At 41.6% G+C, this 14,385-nt stretch overlaps 1 protein-coding gene across 6 annotated transcripts in view; it reads left to right on the top strand.

Moving 5' to 3' along the window:
* THSD7B (thrombospondin type 1 domain containing 7B) overlaps positions 1–14,385 on the top strand; it is a 370,487-nt gene that overhangs the window by 335,196 nt on the left and 20,906 nt on the right. For all 6 annotated transcript variants that reach the window (XM_065841421.2, XM_071810742.1, XM_071810741.1 and 3 more), the window contains exons 17-21: positions 1,455–1,588; positions 2,315–2,468; positions 11,230–11,371; positions 12,749–12,864; positions 13,700–13,817. In XM_065841421.2, the coding sequence (XP_065697493.1) occupies positions 1,455–1,588; positions 2,315–2,468; positions 11,230–11,371; positions 12,749–12,864; positions 13,700–13,817 (664 nt within the window). The remainder of the gene's footprint in view (positions 1–1,454; positions 1,589–2,314; positions 2,469–11,229; positions 11,372–12,748; positions 12,865–13,699; positions 13,818–14,385) is intronic.

Raw genomic sequence — 14,385 nt, 5'->3', positions numbered from 1 at the left:
ATACGTGGGAAAAGTCATACTGATCTTACTACTGCCTTTCCCCTTTGTCGTCCTCCTTTCCCCTTCACCTGCATGAAACGTGATGCTCTTACCAGTTCATGCCCTGTTTGCCCCCACCAGTCCCAGCTTATATGGTCCTCTCTTCCTTCTTCTTCATCTATTTTGCGCTTTTTAGCCTATCTTACTCTCTCCTCTGCTAAACCTGTGTACTGCTTTTATAAAGACCCACAGTTAAAATTAGTTTCTGACATTTGCTGTTCTGGGGGAGTTTCTTTGGCAAGTTATCTTCCTTTCATTGGGTGTGAAGGTAGTTTTCTGATGGGGCACCAGTTCTGTTTGCTGGCTCCCTGGCACCCACCTCCAAAATGTTGCAAATAAGTTTTCTTTATTGTTGTGGCTACAACTTGCACATCATAATCTTCTATTTTAAAATGAAGCTATAAATTATTAAACCTGTGGCTGAATTACTTGGTTTTGGTGTGGGTTTATTTTGGGGGGTGAGGGGCAGTTGGAGGAAGGCTATTGATTTACAGTTATTTTAATAGTGAGAACTGGATGGCTCCACAGCAGCAAGGCTAAAAAGATTTTTGGTGCATAGAAGAAGAAATTTTAGGTACACTCTGTTTTTTCAGGGCAGCACATTGTGCTTCATACAAAGCAACAGAGAACACTCTATCTTCAAATCGGCTTTTGCAGACAAACAGAATTCAAAATAAATGTCTTTTATTTATTACTGTAATAGAACTGTTGATGCATTAATTTGTTCAAAATTAAAACTCTGCTGAAGTGTACTATATCTTAATGTGCTGCTTCTAACAGCCTGAATATCCAGCATCTTTTTGAAGTGTTTATCAAGCTTTTGGCTCTATTTTTTCTGTCTACAGAGATACCATAGTACAGGTGAATACACAGCCATGTTTGATTAGGAGATGTGTTAGATATAAGTCACTTGCAGGGGAAAAAAAGCATTTATAGTTTTTGTGTATAAAATAATATTTATAGGACACATGAAATTTCATTCTTTTATGGTAAATGACTTACAAGGATATGTTAAAAGCAGAAGTAAATGAGTGCTGGTTTTAAGTTGTATCTTCTGAAACACTAAAGGATTCAGTACATATGATCCTGATAAATGACGTGTGATAGATTATAGAGAGAGCAATCTGAGCAAATGAAATGTTTACGGAGTTCCTCTTCTGGCTGCAGAAAATAGCTGTTATTTATCCTGTTTTCTAAGATGCTTCATGCATACTACTCTTTATTATATACTTAAAAATCCCTTGGCAAGTCAATAATGAATAAATGAACTTAAAGCTATTACAACACGGTTAGCAGAAGGAGAGTAAGCCAGGATAATTTTCAGTGTACTCTTTCCTGGCTTTGGCTGAGGTGTTTCTGCAGAGACGCTAACCTGGGTGGTTCAAGTGAACAGTTCTGATTCTTCCTCCTGGCAGGTGCACGAGGCAGTCCCATGCTACAGCGAGTGCCATCAGTATTCTTGGGTAGTAGAACCGTGGTCTCCGTGCAAAATCAACAGCGAACAAAACTCCCTCCACTGTGGAGAAGGAATACAAACGAGGAAAGTCAGGTGCGTGAAGACAAAAGCACAGGTACTCCACATTAAAAAGAGCTGATACATATTTGCATAAATCTGCAATATCTGGCCGTCTGACAGTGAGTACATTGCTGAGTCCGGTGTATTTCATTTGGAAAGAAACATGCATTTATGTGCAGTGGTTTACAGGAAAATTATCCCGGAGATGCAGCCTTGTGTTATGATCAAGATGTCTTTCAGGAAGAAGGCATGATGTTTAAATTAGAATTCTTCAACCTAAATGCCATATATACATAAAGCCCCCTGAGGTGCAAAGCCTCCTTATTCTGATTTTCTAACATATTCCCCAAGTAATAGCACTGCACACGCCAGAGTGGTGTTCATTATTAGCAAGTGTTCATTCCCCTGGCATGTGGAGATGCTGAGTTATTTCCAAATGTTTGGATGTTACTAGCAGGAGCACAAAGGTTTGTTCTTGCTGGTTGTTATTCTCTCTTGGCTTATCTGTCAGGCAATCAAAGTTAAAATCCCTCTGTATGAAGTTTGAAATGTTTATTTAAAGTACTTATTGAAATCTGTGACTAACAAAAGCACGTCGTGCACGTAGCTGGTTTTGATTTGTATTAACCCTGTTCATTTCGCATTTTGACCAGCATATAGCTATTGTGTTACATATAGTGTCCTATTTGGGGTCAAGCAGACCTGTTGATATCCGTTGCTTGTGTGCTATTCTGATGAAGATTTCTGTTTGCTGTGTAGGTGTGTGAGTGCTGCTGAGGAGCACGGAGGGGAGACGGTGCCCAACGCTCTGTGTAGTCAGGCTGAAATCCCGGATGTGATGCAGAAGTGTAGCCTGTACTGTCCCAGTGAGTGCGCGGTGTCTGACTGGGGACAGTGGAGCAAGTGTCCGCAGGTAGGCTCTGCTGCTTGTGTTCCCGCGGCACCGTTCCTCACGCGTCAGTCTTGCCTGTCCTTCAAACATTTCATGAGATAGTTGCTTTCTAGTGAAGTAAATTATTTTCTGAGGGAAATGAGGCTTAATAGGTCCTGCCAGAATGGTTGAATCTGGAGCTATTTATATTTCTACAAAGACTGAGCTATAGAAACTTGGTGAAACGCATAGATATTACTGTGACATTTGCTTCAACCCATCTTTCCGGTTGGTCTGCGGGAGAGGACCCACACTAATAGAGCAGGTGAAGGGACCAGAATTCTAGCTGCAGTAAGGAATGTCTGTCCAAGGAAATATTTGCAGGGTAAGGCCCTGTGAGCGATGCACAACTGCCATAATAACCTGCTGGTAAACCGTGGTGGTGGCACCTCCTCTGGACAGGCCTTAGATGTGAGGGAATGGCAGCTCTCCCTTCTCAGCAGACACTATTTCTGTCCTCCTCAGAACCTCAAGGGAAGATTTCAGGCAACAGCTACAGAAGGCATAGCAGCAAGATGCCTGAATAATTTGGCATGTCACAAAATACTCAAAACTCTGTGAATTATGCCGGGATTCAAGCTTCTGTGTTTTCCTAAGTGTGCAAGATGGAAAGAAGCTACAAATTCTGTCTTGCAAAAACTCTCTGGCCTCAAAACATGTCATTTCAAACCCATTGTGTCCCCCTGATCAGTGTTGAAGTAGGTTCCAGGTTTAATCTTGAGGGTTTTGTAATAGACTTGCATGATGTATTTAAGTGACAAACATATATTCATTGCCCCTGTGTTAACAGGGCCATTATCAAAACTCTGAGTGGTTATTGGACAGGCATTTATACTACTGCTGACACAGGTAATTTCATTCCATAATATTTTGTGTAGCATATCAATATACTCGGTAAGAACATGTCAAATAAAATCTTGTGTTTCATTTCCTGCATTCACCTCCTCCTGAGCAGCACAGCTTTGATGAAGTATAACACACTTGCAACCAATACACATGCTTGGATGCGGTTCAGAGTCCCACTGTGGTTGGGCTGTTCCTTTGCCATTGACTTTTTTTTTTTCAGAGAGCGCTTTTCTTCATTTTAACACGCAGTAATCTTTTTCAGGTGCCTTGGTGGCAGACACCTGGTCACCAAGGACTGCTTGAAGCTTTAAGCACCCTCATATCCTTAAGACACTCTGGGTTTTTTGCCTTTTTGGCAACGGTGAAGCCTCTGTAGCCCATGGAAGCAGGAACGGGATGCCGGGAGCTCATGGGCTGCGCTCCATCAGGCAGCAAAGCTCTTGGCAGTCGAAGGGCCGAGTGCCACAGTCCCTGTGCCTCCTCGCACACCCTTTTGCCATGGTGGCTGTTAATTCATAAATCTGAGGGCATCTGTATGCCAATCCAATTAACCGAACAATATGTTTCCACAAGCTGTTCTGCAACGCTTTGTTGTGAAACTGAGATGACTGTGTGTGGATGGAGCATGTGTTTAAATAGTTCTGTCCAGATACGAGGCAATAAACAGCTTGAGCTTTTATGGACAGATAAAACCCTCCCTTTGACGAATTTACAGCAGCGCTGTCTCACTTTTATAGCTACTCTGGTTATTTGTGTTTGGTTTTGAGAGAGGACCACACAGCACAGTCCCTCCCAGTCTGCACATGCTTAGCATCTCCAAGACAAGCTCTGGGCTTGCTGTAGGTGCAGAATGGCTGTACGTAATGGTGGTGCATCTTTAGTATGTGTAGGGGTGCCAGTGTGATGGGGCAGGGATTAAGGGAAACGTGGTGGCCCCGAGTGAGGCATTGCCAGCAGCAGGGTGATTAATGCAACCCTCCATCTCCTGAGTCACCACTAGGAAAGGTGGTCGCTGAGGGTGGCCACAAGGTGGTGGGCATGGTGAATGGAGTTACAGTGGAGTCTACAGAGGATCCTGTTTCATCTGTAAGGGAAGAGCTTCCTGTGGTCAGTTGAATAGCTCCACTGGGTGCAAGTGAGTGCTTGGGTCTAGACCTTGCATGGAGACCCCACATATAGACACACAAATATAAGACTCTGCTTCTGGAGCTGAATCTCACGTTTAGTCTTTTGGTCAGACCTGTTGTGCCTCCAGCCTGCATCAAACGTCTTCCCACACAGCCCAAAACACACATTAGTAGGTTGGCCTGTGTAGAACTTCTTGCTTTGTTTAATTGTGTTTGAGGGAATTTTGCTCAGTAGCTGGTGTAGTCGTGCTTCATTTCTGATTCGTGTCAAACTGGAAGTAAATACCTGTGCTTTTTGAATATTCACCGAAAAAGCTTTTTCTAAGCATGGCTCCTTTCTCTTCTCTAAGGAATCAAAAGAATTTGAAGGATTACATCATATTGAAATGAAAAAGCAAAACTGTACATCCTGGCTGCTCTTTTCCAAGCACAGTTATGTTTCATATAAAAATACTTGGCACTCTTTTAGTCTGAACACCCTTGTGATGCAGCTGCCAAAGAGCATTCTGGGAAATCTTCCTGCGACTCTGGTCATGTTTGGCTTGTTGGAGATAAAGAGGATTTATGAAACTTCACAAATTCTAGCTCATAGGAAATGAACAACCGCAATTTCAGCCTCATCTTTTCCTAAGTAGCTCTTTGATTTGAGATATTTAGGTAAGATTTTGATCAGGTGAGAATTCTTTTACAGTCGCTTTGGTGTTCTGCTCATGTTTTATAGTGTTGATAATAAATTCATCCTGATAGCAGAATAACTAACTCTTATCAGGTGAATATAAAAAGACCTTTTAGATTATCCAGTTTACCTTTTGTCAATATGCCATTGTACTCTAGATACTTTCTGGGGTATTTACTTGGTTTTATCTTGTAGCAATACTCTTCCCGTGTGAATTTACCACTTTCAGGTTAGCAAATCATCTTGAATCATGTTGAAATCAATGAGTCGTAAAGGTGGCAACTGCTTTGTCAATAGGACGTATTTTCTTTGATACTTCTTTCTGCTAAAAAGTTCTATTTGTTCTACTTTTTTTGACTCCATTTCCCTTTTACTTTTAAGTAGTTGTGCTTCTAGGGTGCTTCAAATGCCCCTACAATTCTTTTAGGTGTATTTTCCAACTGAATTGCGTTTTCTGCATCTCGATTATCGTGCTACTTAACACTGCTACACAAAGCTGAATTTTAGTATTTCTTTTAATGGCACTTTGCCATGACCCAGAAATGCAACTGTCTGAGATTTAATACTTGGAGGTTACTTCTGAAGTTTGGCTTTTTACTGGATTTGAGAAACTCATAATTACTGATTTAAAGCTTCCCTATTATTCTCACGTTCCCTATTGTGAGAAGTAAATTCAAAGTGGTTTTCCCTCTCACTGAAGACTGTTTTTTGGCTTATAAAGTTTTGTCTTTGTCACTAAGTAACATCCACGTAACTAGAATATCTAGGCTTTAAAGCCATTTAAAAGAGCAGTTTGAAACTTGCTAGTCGGGAAGAAAATCGTGAGCAAATTAGGTTGACTTGCATTTTGCTTCAGAGATTTCGTATTCGTTCCAGCTACAATAGCATGTTCAGTCAGACATCATCACTTGATTGCTCAAAGAACCAGCTTAACAATCTGGAAACTGAAATCCTATCATCTCTGTTACATATTCAGCGGTCGAATAACACGCGCTACCTGCAGTGTCTCAACTTTGTATTCATCTGACTTGGAAATGTAATTAATTGACTTCAGTTGAATTCATCAAAGTGTTCTTGAAAAGAGTTAATATGCGAGTTGTGCTACAAGTCCCTGAAATAATTACCTCAAATTAATTTGGTTAGCTCTCGGCTGCTGTGTGATAGCTGTCGCAGCCCCCATAACCGATCCGAGTGGCCTCCTTGTTTGCCTAAGCTGTTGGCGTTTCTAGCAGCTAATTCTGAGAGGCCTGAAGTTGGTTAATTATTGGAGGTTACATGTCTCGCGAGTGAGAACAGCTGTCTGTGTTCCAGCGAGCATTTTCCGCGTGGATCAATAGCGATGCGCAGCGCTCAGGACTTGTGACAATTGAGTCATTATTCTCTTGAGTCTGCAGGGAGGGAGTGTCATTTTGCAATATTAAAAGTGTCACCAAAGTGTCACCAGGCCATAGAGCCGACTCTCAGGTTTCATAGTGACTTTCATCATGGGTGCGAGTCAGAGGCGTTAGGGTTTGGAAATGCCAAACGGAAAGAGAAATCGTGGACTCGTGTCTTCATCACGACCGGTGCTTTTAGACCCAGGTTTGGCAGAGGACCTGCAGGATGGAGGCTGAGCTGCAGCATGAAGCTCTCGCAGAGTTGTATTTCTAGCCCAAGAGATAATTTATTGAGGTCAAACAGGAGAATTACACTGGTCCAAGGCTTTTTGGAAGAACGCATGCTGCTCCTTATGCATAGCGTGGACTTGATTTATTTTGTATGGCTTTATCGAAAAGTTAGTAGCTGCTGTATTTTTTAGAATCATCGTTTTATTTTTATTCATCTTCATTAACAACCGTTTTTACAAAAGTAGTGGTTATATATGGATGCAGATAAGGTTTCAGAATGTAGATGCATCTCAAGAAAACGCATGCAAATGCATTTTCATTTCAAAAGACTGCTCACGTTATTGTAAATGGCTTACTAAATTATTACAAAACATCCACATCCGCATGAACAATCTAACAGTTTCTTGCACTGTTAAAAACAGTCAAACCCTGTTGCTGCTGAGGCATTTACCTCACTTTGAGATTGTATGTTTCCTTGTGAATAGCCAGTTAAATATAACGTGGCTGGCTATTTATAGTGCAATATGCATTATACAAGCTGTTTGATAAATTAAACAGCTTAAAGGGCTCTCTAATGGGTTACAACCTTTGTGCTGTACAATTATGATGCATGTGGATGCCTAGATCAATGGATGGGTTTTAAAATCCATCTACAAAGAAGGTCTAATAGTGTATATTAATGTGTGATGTGTTAACGGCTCTTACTCTGGAACTTGGCATTCATAACCTCGCAGGTTTTTTTATGCAATATCCTTCTCGTCCAGAACAAACTTTCTGTGCTTTGTCTGTTCAGTTATTGTCTGGAGCAAAGGCTGGGTACATCCTTTGTGGATGTTTGTGTCCCTCACTTTTTATGTAGCTTAAAATAGCAAAAAGTGGTCACGATGGAATATGTAGTTGGCTAAAAGAAATATTAAAAAGTGCAGTAGGCAATAGTGCCAAGAATTCCTCCATAGAATCAAAATGACGGCTTTTATAATTTCTAAATGGTCCTTTGGGAAAATCTCTGATTCATTCCTACCTTAACATTTTATGTAGCTCTCGTTGCTTCAGAGTGTTTTGTTTTTTTCTAGTGGTTTATATAATCTGGCCTGTATATCCTTGGCTCTGGCTCAACTTTTTCACACTTCATAGAAAAGGATAATGGAAATGGTGAGATTTAATACAATGAAGTAGACTGGAACACGTAAAGAAACTTACTGTGTCTGTGTATGAGGTCCTGTTGCTGTAGGCTATTAATGTGTGACCTGACTTAGGTACCTATTAGTATTTCCATCCAGAAATTAATTCTAATCCTGTCACCGATACCAAAGGAAGCACATGCCTGAATTACACATGCTGTCGCTTACAGTCATCAAGGAGGAATCTGGGCTAAATCCAACAAACAACGTAGTCTGTAAAACTTAAGCCAAGTTGAGTTGGCACCTAACCTGGAAGATACATAGAGTGCTTTCTGGTTTCTGCTGTTTCTGTCCTACCTCCTAAAAATGTAGTTTGCCATGGATGGTGATTGGTTTTCTTTCAGCATTTTTTCAGATCCAAATTCAGGACTAGATATATACCATCGGTGGTGGCAGTGGTGACAACGGTGATGTCATATCTTCCTCCTGCTGTGCGGCTGACACACTTCTCTTTGTTACTGCTTGTTAATACCCTCAGCATCTCCCCACTGGAAACAATCCTTCTGCTTTAACTGTCACGGTTCACATCCCCTAATGACTTTGAGTCTGCCAAGCCTCAGCCTTTACCACTTTGTAAATATCTATTTTTTCCAGCCTGGGATTTTGACGCGGTCCTGCTGGAGTTGTGCACCCAAGCCCATTGAGATTCCAGGGCAGCTGGATACTCAGCTCCATCTCGCTCCTTTGAAAGTCCCAGCTTTCATCTTTCTCTTTGCAAGTCATTCCCTCCTGCCGCTTATTCAGTTCCATATATATTTGACTCAATTTTTTACATAGTTAACTTGAAAGAGTAAGGCCAGAAAATCAATTATAAAACTAAATTGACTTCTCAATTGACGTAAAGAGAAATCCAACAAATAACATTACAGGATATTAGTTACAGTTTGCCGACTTTGAATTTTTGCATGTTTCCTGTGTACTCGGCTTGATTAAATGAACACTTTTCCTACAGAGATTCTTTATTATTCAAAACTAGTGAAAGCGGGGAGCTTATCGCATCGGCCCTGGCTTCTGAACAACACGGCTCATCTGTGTGGTGAGAACCGTGGCCTCAGAACTGCGCTAAACCCCTCGTTCATTTGGGTCCTACCGAACACAAGATAGACTTGGACCTGTTTGAGTCGTGGCCATTCAACTGGTCTGTTAAACTGGTTTGCTGCCGTTATATTTTGAAAGTTACTTATCTAAAATGATGCGTATTTTCTGACTGAGGGTTCTTATTTTGAAGGGAGCAAAAGCAGGTATTTCTGAGATGGCACAGGCTTAACTTCTTTCACAGCATTGATTTGTTTTCCCTTTGGTAACGTAATGCAGAGAAACATTAATTAGGAGTAGCTGCTGAGATACCTTCTTTGATCTTTTCAATTTGTTTTGTTTTATTGGCACATCATTTAAGTTATTGTTGTTAGTTGTGAGGATGAACAATCGGATTAGTTGTGGAAAAGGCAGTAAAGTATTGGTAAACACTTAGCATAGGTTTAATTTTCAGATAATTAAGAACAATTGGTTATTTTAGATGACCATGGATATTCGAATAAGATTACCATTTAAACTGATTTGATGGGGTGTGTGTCAGCAATAAGAAAATAATAGAATTTACTTCACATAGTGTAAGCGTAAGGAAAATAGGCCCTGACATAGTATTTTAAGACTGGGCCAGCCTTTTTTTTTTAGTTCCCCTGATATTTATTCTGTTTAGTTATGCTGTCATCTGTGCAACTAATCCAGTTTACAGCAGCCTGAGATCTAGATTTATGCTGCAGTGCCATGACATTTCTCTTTAATATTCACAATACAGAAATTATCCATACTTTCACCCGTGCAGGGTTCAGTGTTTGCAGGCAGTTTGTTGCATTATAATAAGCTGGTGGTTTAAAACTGTTGGTGTTTTAATTAAAGTGTTCTATAGAAAAATAATGTTTTAAATTCCCAAGCGTTTATAAAAATGTATTTCTACATGCATTGCTTTTTTTTTTTGTTTTCTTTGCTGTTCGTGAGCAATCTTTGGTCCTAATGAGAGATTGTAAGGAATTAAATAGGTTATCTTGTTCAGTAAATGTCTCTAAATATCTTTAATAGGGATTTATTTCCATTAGGCTTGCTGAGATCACTTGAACTCGCCCGTTCCTGCTGTACTGGATTGCGGTAAAACTCTGCTGGGTCTCAGCGGATCAGCACCCCGACCCTTGGGGCTGCTTTTCTATCCCAGCCTTGCAGCCAAAATGGCTATTATGTGTTCCTCTAATCACCCTGGCTTCAGAATAAGCTTATTTAGACTTTTTTGTGATTTTGTTTAGTGAGACAAAGCAGCAATCCTTAGTGCTCTCCAGCACCGATCAGCCTTGCCCGGTGTCGCAGGCGCGTAATCTTTGGTGCTGCGACTCCTTCCTCTCCCCTTGGCACGAGAGATGGATGTTGGGGCACCGTGCTCCCCATGACCCAGCCCCATATCAGGTAAACCAAGGCAAAAAACTGAAGATATGTGTAAACAGAGCCAGGTGGCACTTCCAGGTGACGTCCCAAGTGGAGAGGTACGCAGGAGGCTGCAGGAGGGGGTTCATGGGGGCGAGCAAATAATTTGCGTGTAGGGGATGTTTCTTGCAAGGCTGAAAGCGTTGGTCACTATTGCTATATCTGCAGCAAAATGGGAAGGAAAAGAGGCCCATGGCACAGTGCTAAGTGAGAATGGGAGGACTGCTAAAACCAAACTATTTTCATGCAAAACCAAATGAAAACTGACCTATTAATGTGAAAATGTAAACAAGCAAATCCTGGTTTATAGGCAATCAAACATCAGTATTTGTATCACATACATTCACCCCATGTTGTTGTCAGCATCATAACTGATAGGCAATTACAAGAGTCCTTCCTAGGAATGAAAACTTTGCTGTAGCATCAGTTTTTACTTAAAAACGCATTAATCGTGCCAGAAATCCTGTCCCATTATTTAGCACAATGGCGTTTTACTAGGCATTTTGGAATGAGGTGGAAAGCAGAGCACAGTAAAATGGCACAGTTTTTATCCCTGTGTCCCCAAGGATCCTTCCAAAAAGTTATGGAAATAAGTAGTATAGGAGTTCCTAAAATAGCCATATCAGGGTGGACAAAATATGACTTTTAGTCATATTGGATTCTTACCTTTGAATCGCATTTACCTTCCTTCATACGCTTTTAAGTATCTTTAGGACAGAAGTGTGATTATTTCTTACCTCGGGACGGCCGTGGATGTGCATGGAACAACCCAGGCGGTTGATGCCTGTACGATTTACCAGGGTCTCCTGTGCTGTCCATCACTTTTGTATGTAGGTGTGCGACCCGAATATTATGCAAACCCGAACTCGACAAGTGCTAAGGTCTTCTGTCAATACAAAGCCCTGCCCTGAAGAGTCACAAATGAAGCCATGTATTCTTAACCAAAATTGCTTCCAATACCAGTACAATCTAACAGGTAAGTGGAGCTTTCCAATATACTCTTAGGAGGAGGCTAATATATCTATTATCTGTTATCTATTATATCTATTATCTAATAGATATATAATATATAAACTAGATAATAGATAATATATATAATAGATAATTATATATAATTGTAAATATATAAAATATATAAATATAATTATATATATTATCTGTTATCTATTTTATCTATTATGTTATCTATTGTCTATTATATAATAGATAATAGTTAATATATATAATAGATAATAGACAATAGATCATTAATATATATAATTAATATATAATATAGGGGATATGATATATAATTTGACCTTGTGCTTTTCCAAATACCCTTGCATTTAAAGATTCAGCTCCTTAAAGGCTCTATCCAGTTGTGGTTTTAGTTACATTTGCTTGTAGTGTTGGTTGAAGCCTCGATATTAAAAGAGTTATGTGTAGACAGCACTGGTTTCAACTGAAGTTAATTACAGGCCTGCGGTTTTTTTTGTCTGCAGGTTAGTGGACAAATGCACAATTTTTACTTTGTCATTGCAGGTACTTTGGAAATAAAACATGTTAAATGGGTTCCCTTTTTTTCCCTGGGTTATCAACAGAATTAATTACAAAATTCCAGTTAGAAGAGTATCATCTTTGTGATTCCAGTGAAGCCAGTAATACCAAAAGAAGTCTGGTTTGAAGGCAAATATGGGTTATATGGGTGCGCATAGGCTATTGAGAACAAAATCCATTATTTAGGATCTCTAGAAGCAATTAGATCCATTGCAAACAAACAAACAAAAGGAAAAATGAATTTTGTTTTAACTAGCCTGGAGAAATGAGAAAGGCAGAGATATTTTAAATGGTATTTTAAGGTTTATTTTTATTTAGTTGTATACCAGCCATCATAAAATCAGAAAAGTAATAAGATATTAATTTTCTTCTACTACAAATACTGTTTTTATTTCACAAGCATTAGAGCTTAGTTTTAAATAATGGAAAGCTTTGCCTTGAGACGAGAAATAAGTTAAACGAGAGTTACCCTTCAGAAACATCCCCAGCTACTTTATCAAAGTGAAATTTTACTTCAGACAATCCACTCTTGTAAATACGCCAGCTGGGTTTAACTGATACACTTTATCAGCGTTTAACAGTTTTCTGTGCACCCTGAGGTGCTGGTTTCGTTCAGGGGATGTCTGAGTGCAAAGTTGGGAGTTCGTCCTCCCAGACTTGCTTGGTTTTAAGAGCAAATTTATTATATAAGGGTTGTTGTTGGGTTTGGGATGTGCTGCGTTAGGGGGAGGGGAACCCACACGTTGGGTTAAAAACACGTGAGAGCAGAGTGACAGCCATGACCTGCAGCCCTGCGTCCTTCGCTTTGTGTCCGCAGGCTGGAGCGGGTGCCAGCTGGGTGCCAATGCCACCTGCGGGCACGGAGAGCGGCGACGGCTCCTCAGCTGCCGGCGCAGCGACGGGGCCACCGTGAGCACACAGCTCTGCCAGCGGGTGAGGATGGACACGCGTGGGCACGGGTGGGGAAACCACCGGGGCTTCGTTTTGTTTCTAGAAAGCCAATACCTTCTGAACCGCACCAAGACATCGGCAATAAATGGTGGAGAAGTTTGGTGCTGGGAGCGGAGCAGTTGGGTGCTTTGGGGAACAAAAGCACCCCCGGGGTGTTAGTGGGAGGTGTCACTCCTCAAATCATATGGGATGTTTGAGGGCTGGAGAAGCACGCATGGGGCACAGCTGTAGACCCTGCACCGTGGCTCCAACAAAGCTGGCCACAGGGAGATGATACACTGCTAAGAAGTTTGGGACTGTCCTCTCCAAATAGGACCTAAACCCTGAAGGCTTCTAACACATTAAGTGCTTCAACACCAGACTCTTTTCAGTGGTGCTCAGTGACAGGATGAGGGGCAACGGGCACAGAGTGAAGCACAGGAGGTTCCATCTGAATATGAGGAGAAACTTTTTTACTTTGAGGTGCCAGAGCCTGGACCAGGCTGCCCAGAGAGGCTGTGGGGTCTCCTTCTCTGGAGACATTCAAACCCACCTGGACACCTTCCTGTGTGATCTGCTCTGGTGAACCTGCTTTAGCAGGTGGGTTGGACTGGATGATCTCCAGAGGTCCCTTCAACCCCAACCAGTCTGTGATTCTGGGAATGCTGAAGCTGCTTTCACCAATTGCACACTCGGGAAAACTCCCTGTAAGCACCAACATTGCCATCCCACTGGAGTCGCTGCCAGTTTTTGGTTTCGTGCCTCGGTGCCCGGCGGCGGCAGGAGGTGGCTGGGGGCATGAGGACACTGACGCTCTTGTTTCCTTGTCACCTCGCAGCTTCGCCTGGAGCAGCCCCTGGAGACGAGCAGCCGGTGCGTGGTGGGGTGCACGGTGGACTGCCGGCTCTCGCCGTGGTCGGCCTGGTCGCAGTGCTCCCAGACGTGTGGTGCTGGCGGTGAGTCCCCTCCTACCCCTTCTCCCCAACACCTCAGCACTGCAGCACAGATGGGACCCAGGACGGAACCCCCAGCCCCACAGGGGCTCACGCAGCCACCGAGCAGGGATGCAGAACTCAGGGGTCACTCCAAGCTGCAGCGAATGCTTCGGAGATGGTTTTTTAGGGCATTCTTGAGGTCATGAGTTGTTGGGGGTTTTTGAACAAAGCAGGAGGTTTTCAAACTGCTCCAAAGTGAAAAATGCAACTTAGGAAGCAAATAGACAGATGGCTGGAGGATTATTTTATTAATTAATTGAAATTCAGTCATAGGAAACATTAACCCCTGAGACAGGGGGAGTACATAGAGCTAGCAAAGAGCTGGGGAGAGTTACAGGATTCTTAAGAAAGAGTTAAGTAACTAAATACAAATCTTCTTGTAAAGTTACTTTTAGCAACATAATTACCTCCCATTGAAGAAAAAAATACTATTTTTCATCATTTAGTATATGCCTCTGCCTTCATCTTGTATCCACGTATCCCTTAATAATTGCATGATTCCAATAACTTGAGCAAGGTTTTGTATAGC

Source organism: Patagioenas fasciata, chromosome 7 (assembly GCF_037038585.1).
Source record: "Patagioenas fasciata isolate bPatFas1 chromosome 7, bPatFas1.hap1, whole genome shotgun sequence".
NCBI lineage: Eukaryota > Metazoa > Chordata > Aves > Columbiformes > Columbidae > Patagioenas > Patagioenas fasciata.
The sequence above is the reverse complement of the archived record's forward strand: the minus strand, read 5'-3'. Positions and strand labels throughout refer to the sequence as shown.